Below are 17,306 nucleotides of genomic sequence, written 5' to 3'. Positions count from 1 at the left end.
ACCTTTAATATATATATATATATATATATCCATCCATCCATCCATCATCTTCCGCTTATCCGAGGTCGGGTCGCGGGGGCAACAGCCTAAGCAGGGAAACCCAGACTTCCCTCTCCCCAGCCACTTCGTCTAGCTCTTCCCGGGGGATCCCGAGGCGTTCCCAGGCCAGCCGGGAGACATAGTCTTCCCAACGTTTCCTGGGTCTTCCCCGTGGCCTCCTACCGGTTGGACGTGCCCTAAACACCTCCCTAGGGAGGCGTTCGGGTGGCACCCTGACCAGATGCCCGAACCACCTCATCTGGCTCCTCTCGATGTGAAGGAGCAGCGGCTTTACTTTGAGCTCCTCCCGGATGGCAGAGCTTCTCACTCTATCTCTAAGGGAGAGCCCCGCCACACGGCGGAGGAAACTCATTTCGGCCGCTTGTACCCGTGATCTTATCCTTTCGGTCATGACCCAAAGCTCATGACCATAGGTGAGGATGGGAACGTAGATCGACCGGTAAATTGAGAGCTTTGCCTTCCGGCTCAGCTCCTTCTTCACCACAACGGATCGGTACAACGTCCGCATTACTGAAGACGCCGCACCGATCCGCCTGTCGATCTTACGATCCACTCTTCCCTCACTCGTGAACAAGACTCCTAGGTACTTGAACTCCTCCACTTGGGGCAGGGTCTCCTCCCCAACCCGGAGATGGCACTCCACCCTTTTCCGGGCGAGAACCATGGACTCGGACTTGGAGGTGCTGATTCTCATTCCGGTCGCTTCACACTCGGCTGCGAACCGATCCAGCGAGAGCTGAAGATCCCGGTCAGATGAAGCCATCAGGACCACATCATCTGCAAAAAGCAGAGACCTAATCCTGCGGTTACCAAACCGGAACCCTTCAACGCCTTGACTGCGCCTAGAAATTCTGTCCATAAAAGTTATGAACAGAATCGGTGACAAAGGACAGCCTTGGCGGAGTCCAACCCTCACTGGAAATGTGTTCGACTTACTGCCGGCAATGCGGACCAAGCTCTGGCACTGATTGTACAGGGAACGGACCGCCACAATAAGACAGTCCGATACCCCATACTCTCTGAGCACTCCCCACAGGACTTCCCGAGGGACACGGTCGAATGCCTTCTCCAAGTCCACAAAGCATATGTAGACTGGTTGGGCAAACTCCCATGCACCCTCAAGAACCCTGCCGAGAGTATAGAGCTAGTCCACAGTTCCACGACCAGGACGAAAACCACACTGTTCCTCCTGAATCCGAGGTTCGACTATCCGGCGTAGCCTCCTCTCCAGTACACCCGAATAAACCTTACCGGGAAGGCTGAGGAGTGTGATCCCACGATAGTTGGAACACACCCTCCGGTCCCCCTTCTTAAAGAGAGGAACCACCACCCCGGTCTGCCAATCCAGAGGTACCGCCCCCGATGTCCACGCGATGCTGCAAAGTCTTGTCAACCAAGACAGCCCCACAGCATCCAGAGCCTTAAGGAACTCCGGGCGGATCTCGTCCACCCCTGGGGCCTTGCCACCGAGGAGCTTTTTAACTACCTCAGCGACCTCAGCCCCAGAAATAGGAGAGTCCACCACAGATTCCCCAGGCACTGCTTCCTCATAGGAAGACGTGTTGGTGGGATTGAGGAGGTCTTCGAAGTATTCCTTCCACCTATCCACAACATCCGCAGCCGAGGTCAGCAGAACACCATCCGCACCATACACGGTGTTGACAGTGCACTGCTTCCCATTCCTGAGGCGGCGGATGGTGGTCCAGAATCGCTTCGAAGCCGTCCGGAAGTCGTTTTCCATGGCTTCCCCGAACTCTTCCCATGTCCGAGTTTTTGCGACCGCTGAAGCTGCACACCGCTTGGCCTGTCGGTACCTGTCCACTGCCTCCGGAGTCCTATGAGCCAAAAGGACCCGATAGGACTCCTTCTTCAGCTTGACGGCATCCCTCACCGCTGGTGTCCACTAAGGGGTTTTAGGATTGCCGCCCCGACAGGCACCAACTACCTTGCGGCCACAGCTCCGATCTGCCGCCTCGACAATAGAGGTGCGGAACATGGTCCACTCGGACTTAATGTCCAGCACCTCCCTCGTGACATGTTCAAAGTTCTTCCGGAGGTGGGAATTGAAACTTTGTCTGACAGGAGACTTTGCCAGACGTTCCCAGCAGACCCTCACAATGCGTTTGGGCCTCCCAGGTCTGTCCGGCATCCTCCCGCACCATCGCAGCCAACTCACCACCAGGTGGTGATCGGTAGAAAGCTCCGCCCCTCTCTTCATCCGAGTGTCCAAAACATGAGGCCGCAAATCCGATGACACAACTACAAAGTCGATCATGGAACTGCGGCCTAGGGTGTCCTGGTGCCAAGTGCACATATGGACACCCTTATGTTTGAACATGGTGTTTGTTATGGACAAACTGTGACGAGCACAAAAGTCCAATAACAAAACACCACTCGGGTTCAGACCCGGGCGGCCATTCTTCCCAATCACGCCTCTCCAGGTTTCACTGTCGTTGCCAACATGAGCGTTGAAGTCTCCCAGTAGGACAAGGGAATCACCCGGGGGAGCACTTTCCAGTACTCCCTCGAGTGTTCCCAAAAAGGGTGGGTACTCTGAACTGCTGTTTGGTGCATAAGCACAAACAACAGTCAGGACCCGTCCCCCCACCCGAAGGCGGAGGGAGGCTACCCTTTCGTCCACTGGGTTGAACTCCAACGTGCAGGCTTTAAGCCGGGGGGAAACAAGAATTGCCACCCCAGCCCGTCGCCTCTCACTGCCGGCAACGCCAGAGTGGAAGAGGGTCCAGTCCCTCTCGAGAGAACTGGTTCCAGAGCCCTTGCTGTGCGTCGAGGTGAGTCCGACTATATCCAGCCGGAACTTCTCTACCTCGCGGACTAGCTCAGGCTCCTTCCCCCCCAGTGAGGTGACGTTCCACGTCCCAAGAGCTAGCTTCTGTAGCCGAGGATCGGACCGCCAAGTGCCCTGCCATCGGCTGTCGCCCAGCTCACATTGCACCCGACCTCTATGGCCCCTGCTATGGGCGGTGAGCCCATTGGAGGGGGGACCCACGTTGCCTCTTCGGGCTGTGCCCGGCCGGGCCCCATGGGAACAGGCCCGACCACCAGGCGCTCGCCATCGTGCCCCAACTCCGGGCCAGGCTCCAGAGGGGGGCCCCGGTGACCCGCGTCCGGGCGAGGGAAATCTGGGTCCATGATGTTTCTTCTTCATAAAGGTCTTCGAGCTGCTCTTTGTCTGATCCCTCACCTAGAACCTGTTTGCCTTGGGAGACCCTACCAGGGGGCTTTATGCCCCCGGACAACATAGCTCCTAGGATCATTGGGACACGCAAACTCCTCTACCACGATAAGGTTGCAGCTCAGAGAGGAGATATATATATATATATATATATATAAAATGGGTATTTATATCTGTCATTCCGTCTAACATTTTTTTTTCCTTTAATGGAAGGTTTTTTGTAGAGAATAAATGATAAAAAAAAACACTTCATTGAATGGTTTAAAAGAGGAGAAAACAGGAAAAAAAATTAAAATGTGATTTTGTAACATAGTTTATCTTCAATTTCGACTCTTTAAAATTCAAAATTCAACTGAAAAAAAAAGAAGAGAAAAACTAGGTAATTCGAATCTTTTTGAAAAAATTTAAAAAAGAACTTATGGAACATCATTTTAAATAGGTTAAAATCCAATCTGCATTTCGTTAGAATATATAACAAATTGGACCAAACTATATTTCTAACAAAGACAAATCATTATTTCTTCTAGATTTTCCAGAAATTTTTTTAAAAAATGAATTCAAAAGACTTTGAAATAAGGTTTAAATTTGATTCTAAAGATTTTCTAGATTTGCCAGAATTTTTTTTTTTATTTTAATTATAAATTTGAAGAAATATTTCACAAATATTTTTAGTTGAAAAAACAAGCTAAAGTGAAGAATTAAAATGAAATGTGTTATTCCTTACAATAACTATTTTTTCACTTGAACGTTGATTTAAATTGTCAGGAAAGAAGAGGAAGGAATTTAAAAGGTAAAAATCCTAAAATCATTTTTAAGGTTGTATTTTTTCTCTAAAATTGTCTTTCTGAAAGTTATGAGAAGCAAACTAAAAAATAAAATAAATGTATTCAAACAAGTAAAGAGCAAGTCTTTAAAATAGTTACATGGATTTTTCAATTCTATTTGAGTTTTGTCTCTCTTAGAATTGAAAATGTCGAGCAAAGCGAGACCAGCTTGCTAGTAAATAAATACAATGTAAAAAATAGAGGCAGCTCACAGGTAAGTGCTGCTATTTGAGCTATTTTTAGAACAGGCCAGCGGGCTACTCATCTGGTCCTTACGGGCGACCTGGTGGTGACCCCTGGGTTTCAGCGACCCCAAAATGGACAAGCGGTAGAAAAAGGATGGATGGATGGAAGTTTGCCACATAATAAAACATACATATAACAACTGGAGTCATATATATATATATATCCATCCATCCATCCATCATCTTCCGCTTATCCGAGGTCGGGTCGCGGGGGCAACAGCCTAAGCAGGGAAACCCAGACTTCCCTCTCCCCAGCCACTTCGTCTAGCTCTTCCCGGGGGATCCCGAGGCGTTCCCAGGCCAGCCGGGAGACATAGTCTTCCCAACGTGTCCTGGGTCTTCCCCGTGGCCTCCTACCGGTTGGACGTGCCCTAAACACCTCCCTAGGGAGGCGTTCGGGTGGCATCCTGACCAGATGCCCGAACCACCTCATCTGGCTCCTCTCGATGTGAAGGAGCAGCGGCTTTACTTTGAGTTCCTCCCGGATGGCAGAGCTTCTCACCCTATCTCTAAGGGAGAGCCCCGCCACACGGCGGAGGAAACTCATTTTGGCCGCTTGTACCCGTGATCTTATCCTTTCGGTCATGACCCAAAGCTCATGACCATAGGTGAGGATGGGAACGTAGATCGACCGGTAAATTGAGAGCTTTGCCTTCCGGCTCAGCTCCTTCTTCACCACAACGGACCGGTACAACGTCCGCATTACTGAAGACGCCGCACCGATCCGCCTGTCGATCTCCCGATCCACTCTTCCCTCACTCGTGAACAAGACTCCTAGGTACTTGAACTCCTCCACTTGGGGCATGGTCTCCTCCCCAACCCGGAGATGGCACTCCACCCTTTTCCGGGCGAGAACCATGGACTCGGACTTGGAGGTGCTGATTCTCATTCCGGTCGCTTCACACTCGGCTGCGAACCGATCCAGCGAGAGCTGAAGATCCCGGTCAGATGAAGCCATCAGGACCACATCATCTGCAAAAAGCAGAGACCTAATCCTGCGGTTACCAAACCGGAACCCCTCAACGCCTTGACTGCGCCTAGAAATTCTGTCCATAAAAGTTATGAACAGAATCGGTGACAAAGGACAGCCTTGGCGGAGTCCAACCCTCACTGGAAATGTGTTCGACTTACTGCCAGCAATGCGGACCAAGCTCTGGCACTGATCGTACAGGGAACGGACCGCCGCAATAAGACAGTCCGATACCCCATACTCTCTGAGCACTCCCCACAGGACTTCCCGAGGGACACGGTCGAATGCCTTCTCCAAGTCCACAAAGCACATGTAGACTGGTTGGGCAAACTCCCATGCACCCTCAAGAACCCTGCCGAGAGTATAGAGCTGGTCCACAGTTCCACGACCAGGACGAAAACCACACTGTTCCTCCTGAATCCGAGGTTCGACTATCCGACGTAGCCTCCTCTCCAGTACACCTGAATAAACCTTACCGGGAAGGCTGAGGAGTGTGATCCCACGATAGTTGGAACACACCCTCCGGTCCCCCTTCTTAAAGAGAGGAACCACCACCCCGGTCTGCCAATCCAGAGGTACCGCCCCCGATGTCCACGCGATGCTGCAAAGTCTTGTCAACCAAGACAGCCCCACAGCATCCAGAGCCTTAAGGAACTCCGGGCGGATCTCGTCCACCCCTGGGGCCTTGCCACCGAGGAGCTTTTTAACTACCTCAGCGACCTCAGCCCCAGAAATAGGTGAGTCCACCACAGATTCCCCAGGCACTGCTTCCTCATAGGAAGACGTGTTGGTGGGATTGAGGAGGTCTTCGAAGTATTCCTTCCACCTATCCACAACATCCGCAGTCGAGGTCAGCAGAACACCATCCGCACCATACACGGTGTTGATAGTGCACTGCTTCCCCTTCCTGAGGCGGCGGACGGTGGTCCAGAATCGCTTCGAAGCTGTCCGGAAGTCGTTTTCCATGGCTTCCCCGAACTCTTCCCATGTCCGAGTTTTTGCCTCCGCGACCGCTGAAGCTGCACACCGCTTGGCCTGTCGGTACCTGTCCACTGCCTCCGGAGTCCTATGAGCCAAAAGGACCCGATAGGACTCCTTCTTCAGCTTGACGGCATCCCTCACCGCTGGTGTCCACCAAGGGGTTTTAGGATTGCCGCCCCGACAGGCACCAACTACCTTGCGGCCACAGCTCCGATCTGCCGCCTCGACAATAGAGGTGCGGAACATGGTCCACTCGGACTCAATGTCCAGCACCTCCCTCGTGACATGTTCAAAGTTCTTCCGGAGGTGGGAATTGAAACTATATATATATATATATATATATATATATATATATATATATATATATATATATATATATATATATATATATATATATATATATATATATATATATATATATATATATATATATATATATATATATATATATATATATATATATATATATATATATATATATATATATATATATATATATATATATATCTGACCCCTGGGACTTGGTGACCTCACTACATATATAAAACAGAACAATGTAAACACTGATTTATTTTATGAATACTGCAGGAGCATAAATATGTTGAAATGCTGTCATTCACTCAACTTTCACGCTTTCAGACAATCGGTGGAAATGAAACGGGTTTTTTTTTTTCGTCTTCCAATACTAGAAAAAGAGCATTCCTCTCAATATAAAATAGTAGTTATAGCTCCAATATGTATTTACATGATGTGTACAGTAAATCTGGACCACGAAAGGACTCCAATCAGCATATTTAACAATGATGAAGCTGATTTTTTGCATAACTGCGTTAAAAGTAAACAAGCGCAAACGCACAAAAAGAGGGGGCGCGGCTTTGTATTCTTGCCGTTCTCTTCTTCCTGCCACACGAGGGCGCCATCGCAGCCTTTTTGGCGTTGAATAGTCCAAACGCGACTCTTTTAGTGCAGTGTCCGGTCTGCCCTCTGGTGGCTGTAAACTGCTACTGCAGCTGCGACACTGAATGATTGGGCAAAGTGTTGGGGGGCTGTTGTTGCAGTTTGTTTGTGTTATGTTAAGAGAGATTGTTGTGGTTGTTGTTGATCGTGCTTGAGTAGGCTCCAGCCTGCTGCAAAGGGAACGCCTCCGGCATGATGAGCTGTGCGGGCTGACCTCCATGGACCATTTGCAGAGCCTTGAGCACCAGGTGAGACTTTTTTTTTTTTTTAAGACACAAGAAAAATAATCATTCATCCCCCCAAAAAAATCGTATTGCTCTAAATTCAGTATAAAGCGATATTGTTTAATTTGTTAAGACAAACTTTTATTTTGTATTATTGATGGCAGTTTAATGGCATACATGCCTCTCTATATATGTATATTACTGCCGGGTCAAACTTGCTTCCCAAAATAATTAGCGCATGCTTAGTATTACTGCCTGCTCAAACTCGTGACGTCACAAGTGACACTTCCCCTGTCATCATTTTCAAAATGGAGGAGGCTGATTTCAATAACGGTAATTTGAAATCGCATAAAGGGAAGAAGATTAAGAGCTATTCAGTAGGATTTAAGGTCCAAGCTTACATCACACTCAAATTTCTACTGCATGCCTTTGGTAAGTGCCGGAGTGAGAAGAAGTTTTAAAATAATTAGCGCATGCTTTTGGTAAGAGCAGGGGTGAGGAGAGGTTTTGAATTAATTAGCGCCCCGGCGGCAATTCAAGGAAATACGGTAACCGCCCGTAGTTTTTTCTCGGTGTAGCTCGGTTGGTAGAGCGGGTTCGATCCCCGCTTCCGCCATCCTAGTCACTGCCGTTGTGTCTTTGGGCAAGACACTTTACCCACCTGCTCCTGGTGCCACCCACACTGGTTTAAATGTAACTTAGATATTGGGTTTCACTATGTAAAGCGCTTTGAGTCACTAGAGAAAAGCGCTATATAAATATAATTCACTTCATCAACAAAAAGTTGTGATTTATTGAATCACAGTAAGAACTATTATTTTTACATTTATAATCTATAAAAATGTTTTATTCATTATCTATAAAAAATACATATAAAATATTTGATAAAAAACTTTTTTTTTTTTTTTTTTTTTTTAAAGAGTTTTATGTTACAAAAACAAATTGACAAAAAGCGCCACAAAAAAAAATACAAATTTTTTGACCTTTTGTGATTTTTTTTCCCCCGCAAAAATATTTTCTTTCATGTTTCAGATATTAGGAAAGAAAAAGCCACAAATTAAGGTACTTTTTTGCATTAATGAATTTTTTTTTTTAAAGTGTGTGAGGTTGAAACATAGCTTTAAAAAAATTAGTCTTAAAGTAAAAGTGCTTTGGTGAGAATTATTTGAACATGCTAACTTAAAGGCCTACTGAAACCCACTACTCCCAACCACGCAGTCTGATAGTTTATATATCAATGATGAAATATTAACATTGCAACACATGCCAATACGGCCTTTTTAGTTTACTAAATTGCAATTTTAAATTTCGGTGCAAAGTATCCTGTTGAAAACGTCGCGGTATGATGACGCGTGACGTCACGGATTGTAGCGGACACTTTGATTCACCCCGATCCCAGCTATAAGTAGTCTGCTTTAATCGCATAATTACACAGTATTCTGGACATCTGTGTTGCTGAATCTTTTGCAATTTGTTCAATTAATAGTGGAGACGTCAAAGAAGAAAGATGTAGGTGAAAAGTGGTGTATTGCGGCCGCCTTTAGCAACACAAACACAACCGGTGTTTCCTTGTTTACGTTCCCGAAAGATGATCGTGAAACTTTACTATGGAACAGAGCGGTCAAGCGAACATGGTTCCCTACCACATGTCAACCAGCAGGTTTCGGTGAGAAAATGGTGGTAATAAGTCGGCTCTTACCGTAGAGATGTGTGGAGAGCTTGCGTCGTTCCTCCTGCAGCTGCGTACTCTCTTGCCTCCTCCCACCGGCCGCCCCCGACCGTCGGATGTTTACACCGTGGAGGAGGGGGAAAAAAAAACAATCTCAGCCCGGCTGCCTTGCCTCGTTGAGAAACGTGGCTTCCCTCGGAGACACTGGCGGTCACCACACCCCCCCGACTTTCAGGTGCGACCATATAATCTCACTAAAACACTAGTAACACAATAGGCAGATAAGGGATTTTCCAGAATTATCCTAGTAAATGTGTCTAACAACATCTGAATCGCTCCCACTGCCCTCATCTTTTTTTTCTTCCTAGTCCTTCACTCTCACTTTCCTTATCCACGAATCTGTCATCCTCGCTCAAATTAATGGGGAAATCGTCGGTTCCTCGGTCTGAATCGCTCTCGCTGCTGGTGGCCATAATTGTAAACAATGTTCAGATGTGAGGAGCTTCACAACCCGTGACGTCACGCGCACATCATCTGCTACTTCCGGTACAGGCAAGGCTTTTTTATTAGCGACCAAAAGTTGCAAACTTTATCGTGGATGTTCTCTACTAAATCCTTTCAGCGAAAATATGGCAATATCGCAAAATGATCAAGTATGACACACAGAATGGACCTGCTATCCCCGTTTGAATAAGAAAATCTCCTTTCAGTAGGCCTTTAAACAGTGTGTGAGACCGGACTTCCTGTGTACCTGCTCCTGCTGAGGTGCTGCTGGTGGCTGATGGGAAATGCTGATGCTCTGCGTCCGTCCCGGTTGCGGAGTGAAAGCGGTCACCACCTGGCCCATGAACATGGTGGACGGGACCATGACGGCGCCGCACGCCATGTGTCCCGTGACCCATTTGGTGAGCAGCTGCCGAGCGCTGGGAAACCAGCATATCAAATAGATGCATACTGTAAATATAGCAAAAAGACACTCGCAATACATAAATAAAGCTATTTTTAGGGTTCAATAAAATAAACACGTCAGGAGGTTGCCTACAGCCACAGCCGTTTCTTGAGACTAGCAGTTATTTGCTGTTGCAAAAAATATGGTTAAGAGTCTCATTTCCAGCATCGAGGCGGGTTTACCATAACAGGAAGAAGATGCAGACCTAATATGGGCATCCTGCGTGAACATAGCAGGAGCGTTTGACGCAATCTGCTGCACGTTTGCCGGGTTTTGTTGCTGGATCATCACGGTGTTGTAGAGACTCGAAGCCGACAGCGTACCCTGTGGAGGCTGCAGAAGAACACATATCAGTGTTCAAATACAAACCTGATAACTTTGAAGAATTTTTTTTTGCTAGTACCGCTTCACTCCTACACCACTTGTATTTCTTCTTCTAGGACAGGGGTCACCAACCTTTTTGAAACCAAGAGCTACTTCCTGGGTACTGATTAATGCGAAGGGCTACCAGTTTGATACACACTTAAATAAATTGCCAGAAATAGCCAATTTGCTCAATTTACCTTTAATAAATAATTCTATATATATGTAAAAAAAATGGGTATTTCTGTCTGTCATTCCGTCGTACGATTTTTTTTTCTTTTACGGAACGTTTTTTGTAGAGAATAAGTTATGAGAAAAAACACTTAATTGAATGGTTTAAAAGAGGAGAAAACAGGAAAAAAAAATGAAAATAAAACTTTGAAACAGTTTATCTTCAATTTCAACTGTTTAAAATTCAAAATTCAACTGAAAAAAATGGAGAAAAACTAGCTAATTCGAATCTTTTTGAAAAAATAAAATAATTTATGGAACATCATTACTAATTTTTCCTGATTAAAAAATAATTTTAGAATTTTGATGACATGTTTTAAAAAAGTTAAAATCCACTCTGCACTTTGTTAGAATATATAACAAATTGGACCAAGCTATATTTCTAACAAAGACAAATCATTATTTCTTCTAGATTTTCCAGAAGAAAAATGTTAAAAGAAATTCAAAAGACTTTGAAATAATATTTAAATTTGATTCTAAAGATTTTCTAGATTTGCCAGAATATTTTTTTTTATTTTAGTCATAAGTTTGAAGAAATATTTCACAAATATTCATCGAAAAAAAAAAAACCCAAATGAAGAATTCAATAAAATGTATTTATTATTCTTTACAATAATAAAAAAAATATATATACTTGAACATTGATTTAAATTGTCAGGAAAGAAGAGGAAATAATTTAAAAGGTAAAAAGGTACATGTGTTTAAAAATCCTAAAATCATTTTTAAGGTTGTATTTTTTCTCTAAAAATACAATGTAAAATATATTAAATATAAACCATTCTTAAGCATTTTAATCCATCCATCCGTGTTCAAGAAGTATTTTATTTTTATTATTGGTTAGCGTCTCGACTTGTCCAGGGTGTACCCGCCTTCCGCCCGATTGTAGCTGAGATAGGCACCAGTGCCCCCTGTGACCCCAAATGGAATAACCGGTAGAAAATGGATGGATGGATGGATGGTTAGCGTCAGAATAAAAATGTTATAAAAAAAATAAGACTTATTATACTCTAAAAATGTTGGTCTTACTTAAAGGTCTACTGAAACCCACTACTACCGACCACACAGTCTGATAGTTTATATATCAATGATGAAATATTAACATTGCAACACATGCCAATACGGCCTTTTTAGTTTACTAAATTACAATTTTAAATTTCCCGCGGCAGTATCATGCTAAAACTTTGCGGTATGATGACGCGTGCGCGTGACGTCACGCATTGTAGAGGACATTTTGTTCCAGCACCGTTCACAGCTATAAGTCGTCTCTTTTCATCGCATAATTCCACAGTATTCTGGACTCTGTGTTGCTGAATCTTTTGCAATTTGTTCAACGAAAAATGGAGACGTCAAAGAAGAAAGCTGTAGGTGGGAAGCGGTATATTGCCGCCGCCTTTAGCAACACGAACACAGCCGGTGTTTCATTGTTTACATTCCCGAAAGATGACGGTGAAGCTTTACTGTGGAAGAGAGGGTCAAGCAAACATGGTTCACTACCGAATGTCGAATGGCAGGTTTTGATGAGAAAATGGTGGTAATAAGTCGGCTCTTACCGTAGACATGAGCAGAGAGCTTGCGTCGTTCCTCCTGCACCTGTCAAAGAGGCAGCTGCGGACTCTCTTGCCTCCTCCCACCGGCCGCCCCCGACTGTCGGATGCTTCCACCGTGGAGCAGGGAAAAAAATAATCTCAGCCCGGCCGCCTTCTTCTCGTCGGGAAACGTGGATTTCCTCGGAGACACTGGCGGTCACCACACCCGTGGCCACACCCCTCCGACTTTCAGGTTGTACATGTACGACCATATAATCTCACTAAAACACTTGTAACACACTGAGCAGATAAGGGATTTTCCAGAATTATCCTAGTAAATTTGTCTAATAACATCTGAATCGCTCTGCCGTCTAGTTTTTTTTTTTTTTTAGTCCTTCACGCTCACTTTCCTCATCCACGAATCTTTGATCATGGCTCAAATTAATGGGGAAATCGTTGCTTTCTCGGCCCGAATCGCTCTCGCTGCTGGTGGCCATGATTGTAAACAATGTTCAGATGTGAGGAGCTCCACAACCCGTGACGTCACGCGCACATCGTCTGCTACTTCCGGCACAGGCAAGGCTTTTTTATTAGCGACCAAAAGTTGCGAACTTTATCGTCGATGTTCTCTACTAAATCCTTTCAGCAAAAATATGGCAATATCGCAAAATGATCAAGTATGACACATAGAATGGACCCGCTATCCCCGTTTAAATAAGAAAATCTCATTACAGTTAGCCTTTAAAACATGCATGCATTTAGTTGTATTCAGTGTTAAAAAATATTATATGGCTCTCACGGTAATACACTTTAACATTTTTGGCTTTGATGGCTCTCAGCCAAAAAGGTTCCCGACCCCTGGTTTAAAGTCATATCCAACAATTGCCACAACGACTTTTTACTGTCAACTGAGTTTCGTTTTTTAATGATTTCTGCTGGAGGTGTGCCTCCGGATTTTTTCAACGAAAAACATGTGCCTTGGCTCAAAAAAGGTTGAATACCACTGTCATAGACTGAACGCAAAGTGCATTAAAAAAAAAAAAAAACACCTGGCTAAGTTTGGCCAGTACGAAACATGTGTTATTTGTGTGCAGCGCGTTAGGTGTGTCTCACCTGTGCCGTGTTCTGCTGTTGGGTGGCGCTCTGCATTGGCCCCGCAGAGACCGCCGGGCCCTGCATGCTGAGCGTAGGCCCCTGCTGCGCCGTACTGGCGTTCAGTCCCGCGGCTGCTTTCTGCACCAGCACCTGCCACACAACACACGACAAACAGTTGTGTGACGTCACAGAGGAAGAGTGCTTCGACTTGAGGGTGTTTTGAGATAAGAGCGAAGTTGCGAGCAAACATTTTGAGTTGGAGAACCATGAGTTGGTCACAGTGAACCATGTAAATCCACCCAAAACCTGCAATCTTATTCGCTATAGCTTATACAGTTGTGATCAAAATTATTCAACCCCCACACAATGTTGGTGTTTTAGCAAGTTGGACATTTATTCCGTATATTGTTTATAGTCATATCAAATAAAGATTAATTAAATAGACAAATGCAACATGAATTACAACATTATATGTAACATACCAAACAGTGTCATTTCTCTTAATATCTCATTGACAAAATTATTCAACCCCTTGAAGATCATAACTCTTACGAACATAATTTGAATAAGGTCTTTTCAATCAGGTGTTGAAAACACTTGTAGATGTGATTAGAACCATAACGAGCAACAATTAAACTGATTGAAAAAGACTGAGACGTTCAGCTTCTTGTAGATGGTCAATGGTGTATTTGCAACATGGTGAAGTCCAGGGAGTGGTCAAAGAAGTCAAGAGAGGAGGTAATTTCTCTTCGTAAGAAAGGATATGGATATAAGAAAATAGCAAAGACATTACACATTCCAAGAGACACAGTTGGGAGCATAGTTTGCAAGTTTATGTCAGGGTTATTTGGTGTCGAACCCCAAGATGTAGAGAAGGAGGCAGGTATTTGGTAAGTAAACATGATTTAATAAAGATACTAAGACAAAAACAAAACCAAAAGGGTACAAACAAAAAGCACGCACATGGGCAGATATAACAAACTAAGGGCTATGAACAAACTAATCGGAAGCAGGGAAAAAAAAAACAATAAGCTACAAAACATCTACCAAATATAGCTTACCGCTACGCTGCATTCACACGACCAGTAGGAATGACAAGTAGAAAATGACATTGACACGATAATAATCCAGCCCTGACTGGAGGAGAAAACAGGTCTTAAATAGTGGCTGGCTGATTGATCCCAGGTGTGGCCAGGTGCCAATCAGCCACAGCTGAGGGTTACACAGCACTCAGGGAGACAAACAGGAAACAGAACCAAAATAAGAGTGCTGACAGGAACTAAAGACAAATGCAGAGGAAAAACTAAGACATAGACCAAAACTGCCAGGGACAAGCCTGCCAGTTTAAAGCTAAAGGCACAGTGGAAACACTGCCTGGGCGTGGTAGAAAGAGGATGCTGTGTGCAACTGCTGTCCGGTATTTGAAGCGTTCAGTGGTTAAAAAAAACCCCGGGTAATAGCTGAGGAACTACAACAGGACATTTAGAGGGGGGAACGCAAGTTTCGTCCCAGACATTAAGGCGCGCACTACGAGATGAAGGCCTCCATGCCAGAACTCCCAGGCGCACCCCACTTCTGACTACCAGGCACAAGTAAAATATACTCCAGTATGCCAAAAATCATCTGGACAAACCCCAAAGGTTTTGGGAAACTGTTCTATGGAGTGCTGAGACAAAAGTGGAACTCTTTGGGCCTATGAATCAACGTTATGTCTGGAGGAGAAAAAATAAGGCTTACAAAGAGAAGAACACCTTGCCTACTGTTAAGCATGGTGGGGGGTCAATCATGCTCTGGGGCTGTTTCTCTGCCTCAGGTACCGGGAATCTCCAGCGCGTTCAAGGCATTATGAATTCTATTTCCTACCAGGATATATTAGCTGCAAATGTCATGAAGTCAGTGACGAAGCTGAGGCTTGGGAGACGTTGGACCTTCCAACAGGACAACGATCCCAAGCATACCTCCAAATCAACATCAGAGTGGTTGCAGAAGAAGGGCTGGAAGACTCTGGAGTGGCCTTCACAGTCGCCAGACCTAAATCCTATAGAAAACCTGTGGTGGGACTTGAAGAAGGCAGTTGCAGCACGCAAGCCCAAGAATTTTAATGAACTGGAGGCCTTTGCCCAAGAGGAATGGGCTAAAATACCTGTAGATGGTTGCAAGAAGCTTGTGTCCGGTTATGTATCACGTTTGAAGGATGTCATTACTGCTAAAGGGTGTTCTACTAAGTACTAAGGATGCATGTAACGAGGGGGTTGAATCATTTTGTCAATGAGATATTGAGAAAAATGTCCTTTTTTGGTATTTTGTAAAATACAGTGTTACAATTTAAGTTGCATTTGTCTATTTGACACATCTTTATTTGATATGACTATTAACAAAATACGGAATAAATGTCCAACTTGCTAAAACACCAAAATTGTGTGGGGGTTGAATAATTTTGCTCACAACAGTAGATGTAGATCAGACCTGGGGCCGTATTTATCAATAATATCCGTATTAGAATTACTCATAAGAAGTCTGCTAAGAGTTGACTTATGAGTAAAGAAATTCTTCGCTGAAAGCTGCACTTAAAAGTTAGTTATCAAACGTCTTACTCACACTTTCAGCGAAGTGTAGGACGGAATCTTAAGTGTCACACTCAGAGCTGAATTACGACATTACTATGTGCCGTAAATGGAGTTTTAGGTGACGTCATTTCTGTGTCCATAGAAATGACCAATCACAGAAGTGAAGTGAAGTGAATTATATTTATATAGCGCTTTTTTCTCTAGTGACTCAAAGCGCTTTACATAGTGAAACCCAATATCTAAGTTACATTCAAACCAGAAGGGAATCCCTTGTCTATGAATAAAGAAAATATCTTAGAAATATTTAAGTGGACAATGGGAACGTATATTTTGACAATAAACTACAAAATAAAACAAAACAAAATGAAAGATAATGAGAATCCTCTCAAAGAGCTCCTAACTTATCCTAAAAATCTCAGAGCGAGGAGTTTTAGCACTTGTGCACTTTTTTTTTTTTACATACTTATATGTAATAATCAACGTCAGAACCCAACACTGATTAAACGTTCTCAAAAAGTATGTTTTTCCTACGTTACATTTGAGTTGTAGAATATTGGTTGGGAAATGACCAACATTCAATGGTCAAATCAACGTCAGAACCCAACATTGATTAAACGTTCTCAAAAAGTGTGTTGTTTCAACATTGTTTTTGTGTTGTAGAATATTGGTTGGGAAATGACTTACATTCAATGGTCAAATCAATGTCAGAACCCAACATTGAATAAACGTTGTCAAAAAGCACGTTGTTCCAACGTTACATTTGAGTTGTAGAATACTGGTTGGGAAATGACCAACATTCAACGGTCAAATCAACGTCAGAACCCAACATTGATGAAACGTCAAAAAGTTTGTTTATTCAATGTTGTTGTTGTGTTGTAGAATATTGGTTGGGAAATGACCAAAAATCCAAGGTCAAATCAACGTCAGAACCCAACATTGATTGAATGTTGTCAAAAAGCATGTTGTTTCAATGTTGTTTTTGTGTTGTAGAAAATTGGTTGGGAAAGGACCAAAAATTCAAGGTCAAATCAACGTCAGAACCCAACATTGATTCAATTTTCTCAAAAAGTATGTTGTTCCTAAGTTATATTTGAGTTGTAGAATACTGGTTGGGAAATGACCAAAAATTCAATGATCAGATCGACATCAGAACCCAACATTGATGAAACGTTCTCAAAAAGCATGTTCATCCAACGCTGTACTTGAGTTGTAGAATATTGGTTGGGAAATACCCAACATTCAAAGGTCAAATCAACGTCAGAACCCAACACTGATTAAATGTTTTCAAAAAGTATGTTGTGTCAAGGCACTGGGGCTTCACGGTGGCAGAGGGGTTAGTGCGTCTGCCTCACAATACGAAGGTCCTGCAGTCCTGGGTTCAAGTCCAGGCTCGGGATCTTTCTGTGTGGAGTTTGCATGTCCTCCCCGTGAATGCGTGGGTTCCCTCCG

The 17,306-nt window shown here is 44.1% G+C and overlaps 1 protein-coding gene across 9 annotated transcripts in view; it reads right to left on the bottom strand.

Annotated features, from left to right (window-relative positions):
- Positions 1-17,306, bottom strand: part of clocka (clock circadian regulator a) — an 88,630-nt gene that overhangs the window by 36,461 nt on the left and 34,863 nt on the right. For 7 of the 9 annotated variants that reach the window (XM_061888630.1, XM_061888631.1, XM_061888627.1 and 4 more), the window contains 4 exons: positions 13,309-13,440; positions 10,281-10,408; positions 9,878-10,049; positions 6,910-7,487 (listed from right to left, as the gene is read on the bottom strand). In XM_061888630.1, coding sequence (XP_061744614.1) covers positions 7,350-7,487; positions 9,878-10,049; positions 10,281-10,408; positions 13,309-13,440 — 570 coding nt within the window. In that variant the 3' untranslated portion in view covers positions 6,910-7,349. Of the gene's footprint in view, positions 1-6,909; positions 7,488-9,156; positions 10,050-10,280; positions 10,409-13,308; positions 13,441-17,306 lie in introns of those variants that run through there. The other 2 variants (XM_061888625.1, XR_009804528.1) reach the window with 2 other exon arrangements.

This window comes from Nerophis ophidion, linkage group LG26, assembly GCF_033978795.1.
Source record: "Nerophis ophidion isolate RoL-2023_Sa linkage group LG26, RoL_Noph_v1.0, whole genome shotgun sequence".
Taxonomy (NCBI): Eukaryota; Metazoa; Chordata; class Actinopteri; order Syngnathiformes; family Syngnathidae; genus Nerophis; species Nerophis ophidion.
The sequence above is the reverse complement of the archived record's forward strand: the minus strand, read 5'-3'. Positions and strand labels throughout refer to the sequence as shown.